Here is an 18,893-nt window from a genome sequence, read left to right on the forward strand (position 1 = left end):
AGTGACAGCGAGGAGTCTGACGATGATATCGATATCGATTCTCCTGCCACGTGTGACACCAAAGTGCTTGTGGCATTCACAGAAATGCTCAGCACCGTTGAACGCCACTTTTGGGCTCGGGAAACAAGCACTGAGTGGTGGGATCACATCGTCATGGAAGTCTGGGATGACGAGCAGTGGCTGCAGAACTTTCGTATGAGAAAAGCCACTTTCATGGGACTGTGTGCTGAGCTCGCCCCCACTCTGCGGCGCAAGGACACAAGATTGAGAGCTGCCCTGACAATGGAAAAGCGGGTGGCTATTGCAATCTGGAAGCTGGCAAATCCAGACAGCTACCGGTCGGTCGGGAACCAGTTTGGAGTGGGAAAGTCGACCGTTGGAATTGTTTTGATGCAAGTTTGCAAGGCAATTAATCGCATCCTGCTAAGAAAGACCGTGACTCTGGGGAGCGTGCAGGACATGGTGGATGGCTTTGCACAAATGGGTTTCCCTAACTGTGGAGGGGCAATAGATGGGACGCATATTCCTATTCTGCCCCCCCCCCACCTGGCATCAGAGTACATTAATCGAAAGGGGTATTTCTCTATGGTTCTCCAGGCGCTTGTGGATCACCGCGGGCGTTTCATTGACATTTACACAGGCTGGCCTGGAAAGGTGCATGATGCACGCATCTTTCGGAACAGTGGCCTGTTCAGGAAGATGCAGGCAGGGACTTTTTTCCCAGACAGGAAGATCACAGTAGGGGACGTCGAAATGCCCATTGTGATCCTTGGAGACCCGCTTACCCGTTACTGCCTTGGCTCATGAAACCCTATACAGGGAAGCTTGACAGGAGCAAGGACCGGTTCAACTACAGGCTGAGCCGGTGCCGAATGACTGTGGAGTGTGCTTTTGGCCGTTTAAAGGCACGCTGGCGTTGCTTGTATGGGAAGCTAGACTTGGGGGAAAGCAGCATCCCCGCGGTTATATCCGCTTGCTGTACCCTCCATAATATTTGTGAAGGGAAGGGTGAAACATTCAGTGAGGCATGGACCACCGAGGTTCAAGTCCTGGAGGCTGAATATGCACAGCCAGAGAGCAGGGCTAATAGAGAGGCCCAGCACAGGGCTTCAAGGATTAGGGATGCCTTGAGGGAAGAATTTGAGGCTGAAAGCCAACAGTAATGTTTGCTGACTTGCATGGGAGTGAATTGCACTGTTTACACTGTTATTCTATTATCTCTAAAATGATTTGCAGTGCCTCTTTCTTTACTGGGCTAAGGTATCTTTCACTATCTGCTATAATAAAGACTGTTTTCAAAGCCAAGAATTGTTTTATTGTAAAGAAAAAAAATTCCTTGACAGACAGACAGACACACAACATTTCATGAACACAAGAGGGAAGGGGTGTGGGTTGGTGAACTGTACAGTCACAAGTTTGCATATGTCCTGTCTGGAGTGCTGTTTAACGATTCCTGCACTTCAGGGTGCATATACTGCATGGTTGTGGGGGTTGAGTGCAGAGGGTAAGGGTGGTAGGTATCAGGGCTGGTTGGTGAAAGAACAGGTGTTGGAGGCAGCTGGTGGTGGTAAGAAACTGAATGCTGGGGAAAGGCGGTTTGAGCTGACATTGGGGCACAAGGAAAACAGCTTTGGGACGGGGCTGTGGGGCAGCACGGGACTGCTCTGCCTGCATGGCTAAGATTGCCTTGAGACAGTCCGCTTGGCTCGACAGGATCTCTAGCAGCTGGTTTGTGCTTTTCTTCTTTGCCACAGCGTTTCTACGCCAATGTCTCTGGCGGATCATGCTTTCCTTCTCTCGCCACTCCTTCAGTTCCTTTCTCTCTGCAGCAGAGTGCTGAAGAACAGTCTTCAGCATCTCCTCTTTGCTCTTTCGGGGATTTCTTCTCAAATTTTGTAGCCTCTGTGCTGTGGAACATCTGCCCACTCCAGGAGTCAAGGTCACTGTAGAAATGAAACATTTAACAGGGGCAGCATTGTATCCACTATCTCCAGACATGAATTGTTACACTGAGGGAGTTTGCACTTTAACATTCTTTTCCCACGCATAACATGACAGAAGCCACGAAATGGTGAGTGAGGGGTGCTTATAGAAGGAGAAGTGGGGCTTGATTGATAGAGGGGGCTGATTGCTTCGGGTAATCTGGAGTGATAGAGGGTTGAGTGAAGATGCAGCTGCAGGGGTGATCTTCACTATCTACCTATCTCTTCACTAAAGAGTCTCCCAACATTTTTCACAGGAGTTAATCCTGCAAGATATCTCCTGCTGCGAGTCACTAGGGGACAGCGGGAGGCTCTTTTACAGCAATGTGGATTCCGCCCGGGACCCTACGCTTCCCTGTGTTCAGAAATGATCCCCAGTCGCGGAACAGTGGCGCGGACGCGTCAGCGTGACTGGGACAAGAAACACAGTGGCTCTCCCTATAAACCTGCGCAGGCATATTGCCCACGCTCTGGCTGAAACTTTTGCTGAGATAACTGAAGCAGATTACCGCGACGTGATAGACCACATCAACGGGCTATTCCACATCTAGAGGCTGGCATGCATGCAGCCATAACCCCCCTTCCTCTCCAGAAACATTTCCACCCAGAAAATAAAAGCCGCTTACCGTTAACCCGCTCCTCTGCTTGTCGTTCTGCAACTGCTGGCTGCTGCGATTGGGTACTTTCCTCCTGGCTTGAGAAGAGATCCTGGCTGCATGCCCACTCTGGGGTGTCTTCCCCCATCCCAGTAGCTTCACTCGTGGTTTCCTCCCCCCCCGCCTCCTCCTCCGCCGCCGCCGCCTCCGCCTCCGCCTCCTGTCCCCCAGCCTGCTCAGAAGTGTCCATCGTTATCCTGGGATTGGCAGTGGGGTCACCCCCAAGTATCTCGTCCATCTCCTGTAAAACGGCAGGTCGTGGGGGCAGATCCGGATCGGCGATTACACTCGCGGGCTTTGTAATAGGCACTCCGCAGCTCCTTAACTTTCACCCTGCATTGCAGTGCGTCCCGATCATGGCCCCTATCCAGCAAGGCCATGATATCTGCTCAAAGATATCGTAATTCCTACGGCCGGAGCGCAGCTGTGCCTGCACTGATTCCTCCCCCCAAGCACTGATGAGGTCCAACAGCTCGCCATTGCTCCATGCTGGGGCTCATTTGCCACGTGGAGGCATGGTCACCTGGAAAGATTAACTGATTGCACTCCACACCTGGCTGCAGCAAACAGGAAGGAGATTTTTAAAATTCCCGGGGCATTTAAAGGGCTGGTCACCTGAGGGAAGAGCAGTAGAGTGCAAACTGATGAGCAGAGTGGCTGAACAGGAATTCTGGGATAGCTCCTTATTCCCTGGAGGACAGGTAAAGCGCTGGTGAGTGTCCACACCTGCTGAGCAGCGCTGGATCCACCAGCGCTGCACTCCTTATACCCCTGCCGGGATGGGTTTTCAGCCAGCGCTGCAACCAGGGAGTTGCAGCGCTGGTTGTGCCCTGCAAGTGTGGACGGGGTGTAATTGCAGCGCTGGAAAGCCTCCACCAGCGCTGCAACTTGTAAGTGTAGCCAAGCCCTCACATATAGTCCTTTATAGGAACAAACATCCAAAGCAGGTTATTAGTTATCAAATAGATAATTAACCCTACTAATTTAAGAATATAAAAATATGAAAAATAAGATTAAAGAGTTATTCAAATATCATAATAATCTAACTCACAATTAAATGTCTGGTCTTGGAATGTCTGTTTTGACGGATATGCTCAGGTCTCATGTTGCCAACTTAGCCTCTCAAAAATAACTTCTTTACTGGACTACCCGACAAAAAGATTTCCTGGAATGAGTGTGGCCACTACCATCTCTTCTTCTTCAGAACAAAAAACATTCTAAACATCATAAGGATTTCTCTTTTTTTTTGCAGCAATCAAACCCCTTTTTGTCGTTTAGGTCAGTAACCTTGAATACTTTAATTCTCCCAACAGTCAATCCAGATTTGTAGGCAGTGTTTTCTTTGTGCTTCTAAATGCATTTTAGAATGCCACTATACCTACCTTTAAGACTAAGTTCAGGATAGTGCATTTTGTAGAAATGCAATCACCACATCATTGCTTCTGTTTCCTCTAGGAAACAGAATTGTGCAAAGAATTTACAATAAATGATTTATTTGAATTTGATCTTTTTTTCAGCTCATGGCATATTCCTTGAATTGATAGAACAAATCTTTTTGAACTTTTTAAATCTATGGATTGATCATGAGTATTCAAAATTCAAACTGTGTTGCTTACCTGGGAATGATTATTATATATATTATATATATTATATTAATATATTATATATATTATATATATATATATATAAAATTTCTTTCCTGATGGATGGTACAATTACCTCAACATACAAATTTAAAATTTGTAGTTTGCAAATACTCACACATGTAATTTCAAAAACTGATTTATGTAAACAATCCTTCCAGTACATTTCAAACGTTCAAATTAACATGTAAACTGAACACAACAACCTTGAGCACAGCCAAACTGGAATGGAAATTTAAAGAAAACTTGCAACTAAGGGCCTTCTATTGCTTCCCAAGACCTTTGCTTTTCTGAAAAGTAAAGTTTGATATTGCAGCCACCCTTTTAAAATAAAGTCACAAGTGGCTTTAGTATGGTAAATTGATTTCATTTCTTGCCGGAAAGGAAATATGCTAAAACTTTAATCATTATCAGCATCAGTTTTATATTGGCTACCTCTTTATTCAGTTTTCTAATGGGAAGACATTCTGTAGTTGACAACTAATCGACTAGCTAGTTGGTCTACTATTTTTTTCATATGTACCCTAGTGTAAATTGTAAGTGCAATGACTTCAGGTGGTGCAACAAGTCCCAATACTGCTATCATCTCCTTTTGCTGAGTCCAAAAATGTCCTCTGTGCTCTCTGTCATTAGTTATGAGATACAGAACTGGAAATAAGGAAAAGCCCCTGGCAACTATACTTGATATCTTACTAAAAATGGTGTAGTTCTAGAGAATGTGCTTGCTAATGGAGGTCTCCTTTTTAATAAAAGAACAAAGAAAGGGCCAGGATACTTCAGACACATAAGCTTGACTTCAGCTGAGAAGAGATCTGAAACAATATACAACAATTCAACTTCTATAATTAGAAAGAAATAAAATAAAACAGAACAGTCCACATAGATTCATTGAAAGAAGGTCACTTCTGACAAACCTGCTTGAATTTTCAAGTGCATTACTGAATCATGAGATAAAGATGAAATTGGGGACGATTTCTCTAGATTTAGGGAAAGCATTAGATTGTATATTAATTTACAAAGCCACAAAATACAGTATGGGGGAGAACTGCTGAAATGGATCAAAATTGGCTTAGGGAAAAGAAGCAGAGGGTAACTTCAAGATAGAGAAGATTTTTGACGTTTCCATCACTGAAGCTTATGATGTTGCAGTGAAATGATATTGGCACAACTAAAAATCTTCTTTACTGTGGTATGGTTAAGGCTTATGACGCTGTAGTGCAATGAAAAATACACATTGTGACTGTCCACAATTATTATTAAAAATAATAAAATCTCTTTCTCTCCTCTTTACTTTGAGTAAAGAAAAATACTGACCATGCAATCACTATAGCATATTCTGAATGATGTACATAATTAAAAATGCCCATTTAGTGCAGAGAGGCAAAGTTGATAATCCTAAATGAAAGTAAATGGAAGAAAATTCATTTACATAAAATGAGAATCTGGCCTCTCCTGTTGTGCTGTGCTGTATGGTATAGAAATAAAAAGTCAATCTTAAAGCACAGTTACCAAGCAGCGGTAACTAGGATACCAATGCTATTAATGTTCTGTGTATAAAGAAAAACTGAACATTCTGTGATACTATCTAAGCAGTTTTTTCCTATATTCAGAAGAGGATTCTTTGGAATCTCAGATACATGTGGCAATTGTGGGTACAGAACAACTTATTAGTGGTGACAATTACACTAGCTATATGATGAAACGATAGGAACTTTATTTTCAGCTTTGACATAACTAGCAAGACAAACAGAAAGACATTTTGTGTATTTTTTTTTCTCTCTCTGTTAGTTCACCACCATCACTCCAGGCAGTAACCTAGGTGTATGTCCTCACATCAGCCGAAGTGCCATCCTTTGTATCTTTTCTCTACCCCTCTCTGGTAAACCATAATATTTAATATATTTTTACAGTTACTTCTTAGATATTACAGATCCCCAATATACACACCTATAATATTTCCTATGCTGAATCCTACTGGGTGCAGCTTTGTGACTACTTAATGTTTTAGAAGTTTTGCAATTAAATTTGTCTCTTCATCAGTGATAAAGTAGAGGAAACTAACATAGATGAAAGGTTTTAATAAGTGTGAGAGAACTACATTAAAAGATTTGATAATTATACTGTAATTGCCCAGCTGTTCCATATCAAAATATGATGAAGTAAGCAAACTTTATACATAATCAGGAAACAGGTGTTGAAAAATCTCTTAATGCTCTTTGTAATTTTTTGTTGACTGTAACTACTATTGGCACTGAATGTCTATTAATGCTTTCCTCCCCCTGGTTGCTACAGTAATGAAGTATTGGCAGTGGGAATCCCTTATCATTTTCTTCTTCCTGATACTCTCAGTAATGCTGTACTTCACATCTGCAAGAGACCTTTCTGCCTCCTAATTCAATTCTCACAAAGAAAAAAAATTGTTCTTGGTTCAACTAATATTATGCAAAGCACAGCCTACCAAAATAATATTGGGGATGAGTCACTGCACTTTAGAAGCTATGTCCACCTCACCTTCTGCTTTCCAAAGGCACATTTAACCATATTTTGATTCAACAACCATATCAGCAAGTGTCGGTGCTTGAATCTTTTGATGTAATCTGGGTAAAATTTCAGTAACGAAGGGAATAATGGATAGGTATATCAATAAGAATCACAAAAGGAACAGAGAACCCAAATAATCTCTACTGAAAGCAGTGGAAGAAAGACAGTCATTTTTCCTGTAAGCTAAAGTTTGTGAAAATCATGCACTTTGCAAAGCCTGCTGATGTAAAAATAAAGAAACATGCCCAGGAATATGCCTCTCTGATCCAGCATACCTACATACACAGTGGTATACTGGCCTTTCTGGTTGACATGCTGTTTCTTGCGATGGGCAAGGAATGAACAAATTAATTTAAAACATTCTGTTACTTGAGGAATGGTCTTGTGGGCAATGAAACATCCTAAAATGTCTTTAATAATGTCTCCCCTCCATAGGCTTGCCCATATTAAACATGTGCCAGTGTGCTGGACTCTACAATTGTAGCCAGGTTCCACATCATATAACCATTTTCTGTCCATTGGAATTGGAGCTCTCATCTGGGTAGACTTGAACATGGGCTAATCCCCACACCCAGATAGTACATTTTGACTTTCCTCATAACATTTTTCAGCTGCTCATAGTCTCACCAAGACACCAGCCACAGATTAGAATAGGATCTACTTTTGTTACAAAATAGCACTCCACTTGAGAAAGGTTCATGGCCAGAAAGTGAGCTAAGCAAGCATTACCCTTAAGTTGCTTGACACACTGCTTGTTGTGGGGCAAGATCCCAAAGTAATTTACTTGAAACTTTGAAATTTGATCTGCTGAATTCTATCCAATATAGTCTGGACATTGTTCCCATCTAAATTCTTATGAAATTGATTGCTACTACAGAGTTGGCTCTGCCACTGCCATTTTATGATGTGGTCTGTTCTGAGGTTAATATCAGCAAGGCTAGAATGCCTTTCAACCACCACAACACAATAGTGATTGAAGTAGCCATTTTGGAAATTACCCAATGACTTCTTTTCCCAGCAGTTATTAACTTAGAAAATCGGTGCTTTTGGAAAACTCAAAATATACTTAAATAGCCATGACTGTAAGGCAGGCTCAGTGTGTATGCACTAACTTGCTTGTGTCAGAAATGGTGGTGCTGTGTAGATGAGCTGAGCAATTGCAGGAACAAGTGATTTTCAATCATTTTATGAAAAGAATGGCAATGGTTTCCTCCCAAGAGTTGATGAGCCCTTGTATCTCTGATTGATATTAATGGGAATTTTGGGCACTTAGTAGATGCCCAGCAATTGCCAAGATCAAGACTTCAGTTTAGATGCACCCTTGCACTTTCACTGATCAGCAAAAAATCTTTCTACCATGATCTGAATTCCCACTCGCATTATAAAGATCAATTAAAAATATAAAGAGGTATATACACTAATAAAGAAAAAAAATGCTTGATTATAGTTTTATAATAATTATATTATGAATATATGTTCATACACATATTTACATAATCTAATATCAAAGCTTGTTTTTCTTTAGAAGTTTCCATGCCCTTGTTAAGATAAAAAGTAATTAGCTATGTGATGAGATAGCATTGTAATTGTTTTGTGTAATCTAGTATAGTAGAGTCTGTCACTATTGTCAGTTGTTTAACCAGGGTCTTTTTATTATTACTAATAGACACACACAGTCATCTATGAATTTGTCAGATGAATGTCAATCAATCTATTGAAAGAAAACACACTCTAAACAAGCAATATATGTAAATATGGTATATACCAGACAAAATACTATACATCTTTTCTAGTACTTCTGTATTACAAGATATTTAGAATATATGCAACTCCAATGCAATTCCCTTTTACATTTGTCCCAATTGTTCTGGTGGCTTATTATGTAATGTGAAGGAAATAAAACTTTTGTGTGAAACAAAAAACATTACTCCCCAAAAGAACAATAAAACCTGTGCTTGTTCCAATTACATGGAATAGTTTTATACATTCTGCACAGCTTGGGACCACTCTTTTGCAAATATTATTTTTGCATTGCTTTTCCATCTTTCTTCAATAATATTTGCTTGTCCTTCCTTTACTGTCCTATAGAATCTACTAACCAAGCTAGTGTCCATTGAGCCAGTCAGAAGTTTCCAACACTGTAGTCAATTAGAGTTTACATTTGTGACAAATGTGGCACTTCTGCCTGTGCATGTATTCATCTTCAAACTACACAAATATTAAATAACTGTTTTCAAAGCATGGATTGACTTCACATACAAAACGTGTCAGGTACAATTTGGGTATTTAAAAAACAATATAAAAAAGGGAATGAATAGAACATTAGATGGGAAACAAATTCTTGAAAGTTAGAACAATCCTATGGTTACATGTTTCTGACTAAGTAGGTCTTTTCTCAGATACTGTACAATCCTGACTGTTGTCAAATTAGTCTTCATATGGTCTAACAATTATGTTTTAGTAAAACTTGTTTTCCCCATTTCGCTTTTATATGTCCTTTGGGCAACATACTGATCTGATATCAGAGGCAGAGACATAGTCTAGGTGTTACACCTATTGTGTCTTTTGAACTGGTTAATTTGAAGCTTAAATACAAATGTTTTTCTGAGTTACACATTTCCCCTTCCAAATAAAATTAGATTAAATTCAACATCAACTCAAGTACAATGAAAAACATAAACCTAGTAATATTAAATGAGAGATACTTAAAAACCAGATATGGAGCAAAACTCCCACATTGTACCAATTCAATGGATCCCTGAGTAGTACTGTATTAAACTACTATTATTCAAGCAGTCAGAATATTATTATGTCTGCTTATTACACCCTTGACTGAACAAAAAATGCAGCAATCTAAATCTAACAATACCTGTAAAATGTCCTTTAATAATACAGCTTGTTATTAAGGTACAAAACATGTATCACTAGATTTGTGTAACTGATCTTTTTTTTTTAATTGATGTAGTGTATGCACATGTTTGGCTGCACTAGTGTCACTGAATTTGTAAAACAAAATCAAAACAAAACAAAATCAGGTTTTACTATGGCAGGTTTGAACCAGAACTGCACATGCATTTTTGTTTAGCCATGAATCCATTTGCGTTTTATACATCCCAATGACAGCTATGCTCTGATAGATAAAAAGAACTGAATATAATCTAGTATGTTTATTTTATAATCCATTTCTATAATTGGAAATTTTATTTCATTCTAAAACTGTAATAGCTTCAATTGCACTTAGATTACTGCACTTACCAAATAATCAGATATGGAAAGAAAGTAAAACCAGGTGCTGGATCATTCAAAATGCCAACAAGCAGTGGATCTGCAATTGTGTTCCCCCCCCCCCCTTATAGCACTGTAATCCCTTGTTCTCAGAGACAAACTGGGTGAGGTAATATCTTGTATTGGACCAACAGAGGTTTGTCCAATACAAAACATTACCTCACTCAGCTTGTCTCTGTAATGCTGTGGAACCAGCACTGCTATAGCACTGCAAATACTTTGTTCTCCTCAGAACAACCAGGAAAGAATGCTGGGTATCTTGTATATTCATCATCAACATCTCCAAGAAATTGGGCCTCTGTCTATCCAAGTGAGGGCTTGGGATCCTGAATAATGACATTGTTGTGTTTCATAAATGTCCAAAGATAGTTTTAAGAGTTCTGTTCCTATTAGTTATGTGACATCTTGGGGTCTCAGCAACATGTTTTTGGCTAGCTGCCATTTCAGATATTCAGAGATTAGAGCTCTCTTTGTGGTCTGAGGAGGCCTAGTCTGTGCCAAATTGTGCCAAGTGTTAATTCCTTCAATAGTGAATGTTGCCTCAGATGGCACCAGTAAAGCTCATGGCTACAATTGTGACTGAATGCACCCTTGTATTCATACTCTATGCACTATTGTAATAATCTTTGTAGAAAATATGCCTTGTGACATTTCATTTGAAAATTAATAACTCACTGGTCAATAATATCATGGTGAACTGTATGTAGCAACATTATATGTAAAGTTATGAATTCCCCCTGTATGATGTTGGTAACATATGTTCAAACCCACTTAGCCCTAATTAGGTGGGAGTGATTAAGTAGGTCTAGCTTAAAGAAAGGAATGTGTGTTTACCTCCATTTTCATATAAGTAGTACACAGAGTCGAGACAGCAAGAGGGAGACAAAGCAAATCTGCATTTCAGCACACATGGACAGAAGAAAGAGTATGGGGGCACCTTCACCTCAGATTCTGTGTCACTTTCCTTGAATAAACTTTGCTTTAAAAGGTAATTCTCAGAAGAATCCCCTTCAAAGGACAACAGGACTATGTAAATTGAGGGGCGAGTGGATCTCTGTCTATCTCTCTCACTTTTTTTCACATAAGATGACAAGGGAACCAGTCTTTGGACTTTGGGATGGGTTCTGACCTGAGAATTTGGTCAAGCCTGTGCTGGGAACATGTAGTAAGAATTTTACCTTGAACCTAGCTTGTTAAGTCTTAGGGTAGGTCCATACTTACCCGCTGGGTCGACGCGGAGAGTTCAACTTCTCGGAGTTCGAACTATCGCATCTAATCTAGACGCGATAGTTCGAACTCCGAACGCGCTCCCGTCGACTCCGGAACTCCACCACCGCGAACGGCGGTGGCGGAGTCGACGGGGGAGCCGCGGAGTTCGATCCCGCGGCATCTGGACAGGTAGGAAATTTGAACGAAGGTAGTTCGACTTCAGCTACGCTATTTGCGTAGCTGAAGTCGCGTACCTTAGTTCGACCCCCCCCCCCGCCCCGTAGTGTAGACCAGGCCTTAGTTACTAGAAAGAGTTTTATCTTTATTTCTCTAGTAACCATTTCTGACTTCAATGCCTTCTACGCATAGTGACTTAAAATCCCTCTCTCTGTATTTAAATAAACTTGTTTTATTCTTTAATAAAAAAACTAATCCAGTGCTGTGTTTAAATTGAATTGTTTGGTAACTCCAATTGAAGTAGCAAACCTTATGAGGCAAGGGACCTATAACACCCGAGCTGTCCAGGAGAGGGCTGGACAGCGCAGAACACACATTTTGGGGGAAATCCGGGACTGGGAGTGTGTTGAAGTCACCTTGCAAGTGATAACCAAGGCTGGTAGAAGCCAGAGTGTGACTGGAGTGTTGCTGGCTGGATGCAGATATACTCAGATACTCAGGTTGTGACCTGCATGCTGTTTGTGAGGGACTCAAGTTGGGCGCTATATCAGCAAAGCATTCTGAGGCACCCAAGGTTGCGGGGCAGGTGGTGACATAACCCCACACTAGTCTGGACTGAACCTCAGGATGTGATAACAATATAATATAACTAGTTATATAATGCAAACACATATAATTACATATTTATTAATGAATATACTTGTCGTGTAACAGTTGCCAACACATTTAATATACAATTACATTTTTGCAGAAGTTTTCCCTGGGGTTTTATTCCTTTCCTCTTCCTTTCTTTTCTCTCCTCAAACTTTTCACTCTCCCTTCTTTCTTTAAGGCACTTCTTTCCCATTCTTCCTTCTCTCCTTCCCTTTTTTCTCTATACGAACCTTTCCCCCACCTTTTTACATATGTAACTCTTTCATTCAAACCCAAACCCTGCACAATCACTTCTTTATCTGTCAGCCATCATTTAGACTGTGTTCACGGTTGCCCTTCAGCTGCACCTCAATCTCTGTCCTCATCTTTTAACCTCAGGCTTATATATCAAACAGCATACCTCGTTTTGTGTGCATGTAGAGTAGAGACAGTACTAGGAAGAGAATAATTCCTTAGTCTCTTCTGCTCCGCAGCACTTACACACCTTTCCCCTCCCAGGGACGGAGGGGAGAGACAGACCTAGAGGTACCAACAACCATTCCTCCCCATTCACAACTGACTGAGTGAAAAATTACTCCTGTTTGAACAGCATTTGGTCAAACAGAGGTCTCCATACTAACCTAAAGGTCAGATTATACCATGTAGTTGGACTGAGCACACTGCCGTACGGAGAAAAGACTCAGAGATTAGAGACTGCCCAACATAGATGGATGAGGGAGATGCTATACAATTCATGGAAAAAACAAAATAAATGCAAAACTAAGGAATCTGACAGAGCAGGACATGTTAGAAAATATCATCAAAGAAAGAAGGCTCAAGTGGTTGCAACGTGTATATTGTACGGAAGATGGGAGACATGCTAAGCAAACACTGAATTGGGTATCCAAGGAAGGAAAGAGAAAGCAAGAAAGGCCAAGCAAGAACTTGCAAAAGATACTGATGGAGAATATGGAATGTGCTGGTATCACCTGGGAGGAAGTACTACAACTAGCAAGCAACCATAATCAATGGAGGAACTGGATTGCACTCAGTTCCTAGGGAAAGGGAACAGAACACTGATCTGTTTTTCTTCGAGAAATGGTGGTGTGCGCATGGCTCGTAGTTGAGGCCTGGCCTGACATGAGTAATTAACACATAAGGGAGGCCTCATTTCTTGGAGAACAGAATTAGGGAGATAAACAGATCATAAGGTTCAAAAAGAATGTCTGAACCAGCTAAGATAAGAGGGAGCACTCCCATGGAACCATTTACTAACAATCGACAAGACGAGTTAGAAATGTAAGGAGGAGCTCAAGCATGAACCCTCTTATGGACAGAGCATGCTGTACAGGGATTGGTTCCTGCAAAGTGACCAGGCCAACTCCAAAAAAGTGTGATGCAATGTATAGTAAATGCAATGAGATGTGTAAATGTATATGAAGGGAGAGGGTTTCTCTGCAACTTCGGATATGGTATGCCCTATACCCACCCCCTAACACTTGAGTCTGATCAACTCAGCATAGCTTTGCTGTATGCCAAATAAAGAACCTGAATGATTAAATCTGGAGTCAAACTGATTTTTTTTGGATCCCAGAGAACTGGATGAAGTGTTCTTCCAAAACTGAAAAAGGTGCTCTGGATAAGTATGGTGGAAAAAAGTCTCATAGGGAATCCCAACACTGCTGGGCAAGGAAATAGCTTAATGGGGGCCCTATCCATTTCCCAGCATCAGTAAATCCAGAGATTGTCCTTTAGCAAAAGAAGGAAGTTGGGCTTTCATCTCTGACCACCTTCCTCTTTCCACTACTTCTGTGTTTGGGGTCATGAAGCAGGGGATTTTCAGAATAGGGCTAGACCTGGAAATATTTGCTCAGAGTATATGGTAAGAGTGGGGTCCTGTGTGGTGGCACTCTCGGGTCAGCCCAGTCAAAAACAGAAAGACAAGGACAGGAAATGGGGAGATGTGAGAAATATGTAACTGTGTTGACAGGAGACAGAAGGAAGGATAGGAGGCATAGGAGGGAAATATCAAAAAGACTGGGCAAGATTTCCATAAGGATCCATATATTTTAGGTATCCCTGAACCTACCATAGAAAAATATAATAATGCCGATGGAGTTTAACATGGTGCACATTTACACCATATGGTAACATACTTTCCAACGTACATCTTTGGCACCAGAGGTCCAAAACAAACAGACAAAACCAAAAAAACACATTCATTCAATAGAAGCAAAAAGAAATAAAAATTAAGAGGGACTAGGACACATTAAACAGGACTCTGGGGGGGCGGGGGTGAGGGAGGAGGAGGATACTCCAAGGATAATTTTATACACAGTATAAAATAAAAGATCAGACAGAAGAGAAATGATCAAGTCACACTGCATAAAAATAAAGTTAATTGCAAAGTTTAAATTGAATTAATAAATGGCTCACAAATTACTAAGGGCCAGATTTTTAAAAGTATATAGGTCATTGCTGTGCTCAGCATTGTAACACCTGATTTAGGAGCCTAACTCATTTTCAAAAGGAATTGGCAGTTGATGGAATTTAGGCTCCTAAGTACCTAAATCCCTTTTGAAAATGACTTTTAGGGTCCTAAATCAGTTAGACATTGCAACTCTGAGCCCAGCAACGCCTAAATACCTTTAAAAATTTGGCCTAAATTACTATAGTCATATCAGCATAACTGTTGTATTACAACTTGGTTATGATAATAGTACTAAACTAATTTTCAAGAAAGGTAAAGACCTCCCGTTGTTAAAGAGATTACAGTTTGGAATGTGCACCCTCAGGGATGGTTTACTCCTTTAGGGCTGGAGCTAGCTTACTCAGATTATAGAATGAACCATACCTGGGAGAGACCAGGGTGATTGCCCTATAAAGACCAGCAGGAGACTAGCAAAGGACTGGGAAAATTTAGGGAAGCTCCTGCAGGAAAGACCCTGAGGTCAAGGGAGCTGTGAAAGGGATGCACTGCAGTGAGCAGGAGGCTTCTGCTAGAGACCCTGACTGAGAGAAGAGTTTGGGCCTGGTAGCCAGAACCAGAGGGCTGAGGAAGGCTGGGTGTCAACCAGGTAAATCCTGGGAGTACTGGGCCCAGTTCCTACTTGAGATCTTAACTGTGAGAGGCTGAGCTCAAGACAGGTAAAACCAGAGAGGCTCTGAATTGGGACCTAGTTCTGGGAAAAAGTGCTGTAGGCTGTCTACTTAAAGGGAAAGTGCAACTGAATTGGCGTTATGGCCTGGAGGGCCAGTATCTAAGGACTCAAAACATTTCCCCCCAGGGTCCCATTTATTACCTGTGGCCTGAGAGTTAAGGAGCCCTGAGAAATTGTTAGCAGTATACTACAGAGTGACCTCTGTCCATGAGGGGTTGCGCAGGAGGCAGCCGACCCTTTTCCAGAATGCTACAGTATTAAACTTGGACTCAGTCACTACAATATTCTCTCTGATTCAGCATACAAATTAAAGTAAATATTTGCGATTTGTTACATTCCATAACCCATTATTTGCTTCTATACCTACTAATAAATGCAGCAAAACCTCTACAACTTTCTGCATCATTAGGCAACCTCCTAAGGGATTATCCCAAATGTACAGAATACAATTTTGCTTTATTACAAAACCACATCTTTTAAGCAAATGAAATTTGTTGCTCCCTTTAGGCAGCTATCACTGTATCCTTAAGCAAAGCATAAATATTTTAGGGTACACCCACAATAAAACTACTCTATGAGGTTTCATGCAGATATTTGGATATATAAATCTCAATACTGCTATTCCATTACTTCTAAGTTTCAAATGAGGAAAGAAAACAACACTGAGACCCATCGTCCCACATTTACTAAAATGGAATTCAGTACTGTAGATAACAATACTTTTCAAAGATACTGCAGGGGCTACCCCCACCTTGTTTTCACAGTTATTTTTTGTATGCATTTAGTTCCACATCAATTAATTAATTCAAGTTATAGAATGTTATCCTGACTCATTTTGAAATTAAGGATAGAAAAACAAACAGAAAGGGGTTTGAACCCATATATTATGAGTGGGATGCTCAAAAGAACTCAATGTTGACCTAACTCTGCTCCCATTTACTTCACTGGGAGCACAGTTAGGCCAACACTGAATTCCTGGATCTGGATCTGAGCTTCCTTGTTCTCCTTCATCTCTAAATATTGAATTCTCCTATGATATATGTACATTGTTTTTTCTGACTCTGTACCAGTATTATGAATATTATCTTTATAATTAATATTCCTAAGTATACATATTAGATATACTTACAAAGTTTAAATGAAGTGGAAAAATGTGAAGTATAAAATGCATAAACCCTTTTGTCTCAACTATATTGATAAAAAACAAACATACAAGTTGCACTTTTACGCTTGTACTATAACAAAAAATAATAGTAAATATTTGTAAAGGATCATGAATCCTAAATAGTTCCTTTTCAAAAGTGCACCTTACCTTTTTTCTAGAAGTGATTTGTTTATTAACTGACTACCAAAAAAAAAAAAAAAAGAACATATTCACAATTTTCTCCAGAGATTTTATTGCTAAGCAGTTTCGCAAGCGTATGGAAATGAGAACTCAGTTGAAATTACCTTAATAACCAAATCAAATTTCTGGTGTAAATCCCTGTTTATTGGCTTTAGGAGACTGAGTACAGCTGTTGTAAGATTCATACAGAAGTATTGTGGATAATCCTCAGGAGTCCCTGCAAAAAGATATTGAGGTTTGAAAACATAATTGAGAGAAATAAGTACTGTGTGTAACAGCTTTATTTAAACAGTATATTTACTTCACTCATTAACTAACAAAGGAATAAAATAAAATTCAATTAGTAAAGGGGTAAAAAGATCATGCAGTATATGAGAAAGAAAGAACAGATCTTGCACAAAACTAATAAAAATAGAATAATTTCTTTTGTAACTTTCAAAAGTTGAACAACAGCTGTTTTCACATTTTTAAAACAAATTTGAGGATTTATAGTCAGTGTTCATGGAAGAGCATCTAATAGCACTGGTTAGAATAAAGCTTACAGAAGGCAATTATTGACCATGTCACTAAAACATCATCACTTATGACCTTAAACATTCCTTTTGTTCCCTTTATGAGAGGAGAATACCAGGTGTGCCAAATGGTGTGTCTGATTGTGTCACTGAGATCTGTGCAAAAAGGGAATACACGGACTTCATTCCTCTGCATGGAAAGAGGTCTCAGTAAAGTTCACGGCAGCATCTCCCTCCACATTCCCTCAGGCTTTGCTTAGGTCCTCTTATACTGGTTGGTATCACCACAGGAAGGGTTGGACCACAGAAGGAACAAGTAGGGCAGGTCCAGAGTGGCAGATGTACATTTTTTCCTCCTGCCCCCCATCAGAATTCTCTGTGGACATGTATACAGCCAAAAGCTGTTTACATTTCCATACCCCACTCGCAGGGTGAGGATTCCCCTTAAGGGGGAGAAGGGGCACTAGTGTAGCAGTCAACTGCAGAAACCTTGAAAGCATAACTCTGTTGAAGCTGTGCTCCAGAGAATAAGGAACTCAGAGCCACTGTGAATGCACAGGACCCCATTTTCCAAAGGTATGACACAGAAATCTCCTTTTTAGCCATCTCCCAGAGGTTTTACCAGACCAAGTCCTATGACTGTTTGAGATGAGAACAACTATTCACCTGTGAGTCAGTTGAGAGCAAACATGTTTGTTTCACTTGTGGTGGACATAACCGATTTTAGCCCAGTTCCTAAGAGATAGCACTTACACCTAAACAAATATTTCAGTTTACTACTGAATAACAAAGTCAGAATATTGCACTCTATTATTTTATTTACTGAACACCATCAATATACTTAGTACTGTACAAAACAGAGTGAAGAGTCACTCAAAAGAGTGATTTTCCATTTTTAAAAGGTATTTTAGAATGGTAGGATCAGATAAACAAAAGAAGAAAATATCTCGCTGCTGTAGTCAGTAAACAACTGCTATGTGATAGGTTAGGCCCATTGTGCAAAGATTTACACATGTACTTAACTTTATGCACTGTAAGAAGTCCCATTAACTTCAATGGGATACTCAAAGTGCATAAAGGTAACCATGTGCAGGTCTGTAAATTTGTCCAGAGACAATATAATGGAGTCATTTTCTACTTACAGAGTTTTTGCTTTTAGGATTTAGAAAAAAAAAAAGAGAAGAGCTATGCAGAGGTGAAAAGGTTGAGGTAAAAAAGGTAGTACTTGAAGTACAGCTTTGGCAGAATACAAAGACAGCACTTTTTCACCACAGATTACCAAGTGCTCCAGGAAGGTTTATTATGGGAGTACTGCACATATTGCTGAAGGGATTAACAACAAAATTATTGGTAATGTTTGCCTCTGTTAAGTGGAACTGTACAGACCCACACACAGTGGTGATCTACAGGCTTTATTGTACAGGAAATTATGTTTCTCCAAAAGCTAAAACCTATTGCAGGACTAGAATTTTGCAGGAGCCCTGGGCTCCATTATGGAAATTCTACCCTTTTAAGAGCCTTGCCACAGGGAGTGAAAGCTATCAACTCTGACAGTGTCTAAAGAAACTCGATGTGTGAGCTAAAATCTACCCTGATCATCTTTGTTACAGCATATTGAAAAAGCAGTATCTTGTACTGAATAGGCACTTTCATCTATGTCAAAGAGAGAGAGAGAGAGTGAATAGCATGAATGGTGTATTCTACTTTATAGAAGTATCCAGAAAAATCAGTTGCTCCCAATGCTGGTAA

The 18,893-nt window shown here is 40.2% G+C and overlaps 1 protein-coding gene across 22 annotated transcripts in view; it reads right to left on the reverse strand.

The window, feature by feature from the left end:
* The window catches only part of PCDH15 (protocadherin related 15), a 790,091-nt gene that overhangs the window by 358,687 nt on the left and 412,511 nt on the right, over nt 1–18,893 (reverse strand). For 21 of the 22 annotated variants that reach the window (XM_039547294.1, XM_039547276.1, XM_039547275.1 and 18 more), the window contains one exon: nt 16,737–16,849. In XM_039547294.1, the coding sequence (XP_039403228.1) occupies nt 16,737–16,849 (113 nt within the window). Of the gene's footprint in view, nt 1–5,595; nt 5,673–16,736; nt 16,850–18,893 lie in introns of those variants that run through there. The other variant, XM_039547293.1, reaches the window with a different exon arrangement.

This window comes from Mauremys reevesii, linkage group 7, assembly GCF_016161935.1.
Source record: "Mauremys reevesii isolate NIE-2019 linkage group 7, ASM1616193v1, whole genome shotgun sequence".
In the NCBI taxonomy this organism is placed as follows: Eukaryota; Metazoa; Chordata; order Testudines; family Geoemydidae; genus Mauremys; species Mauremys reevesii.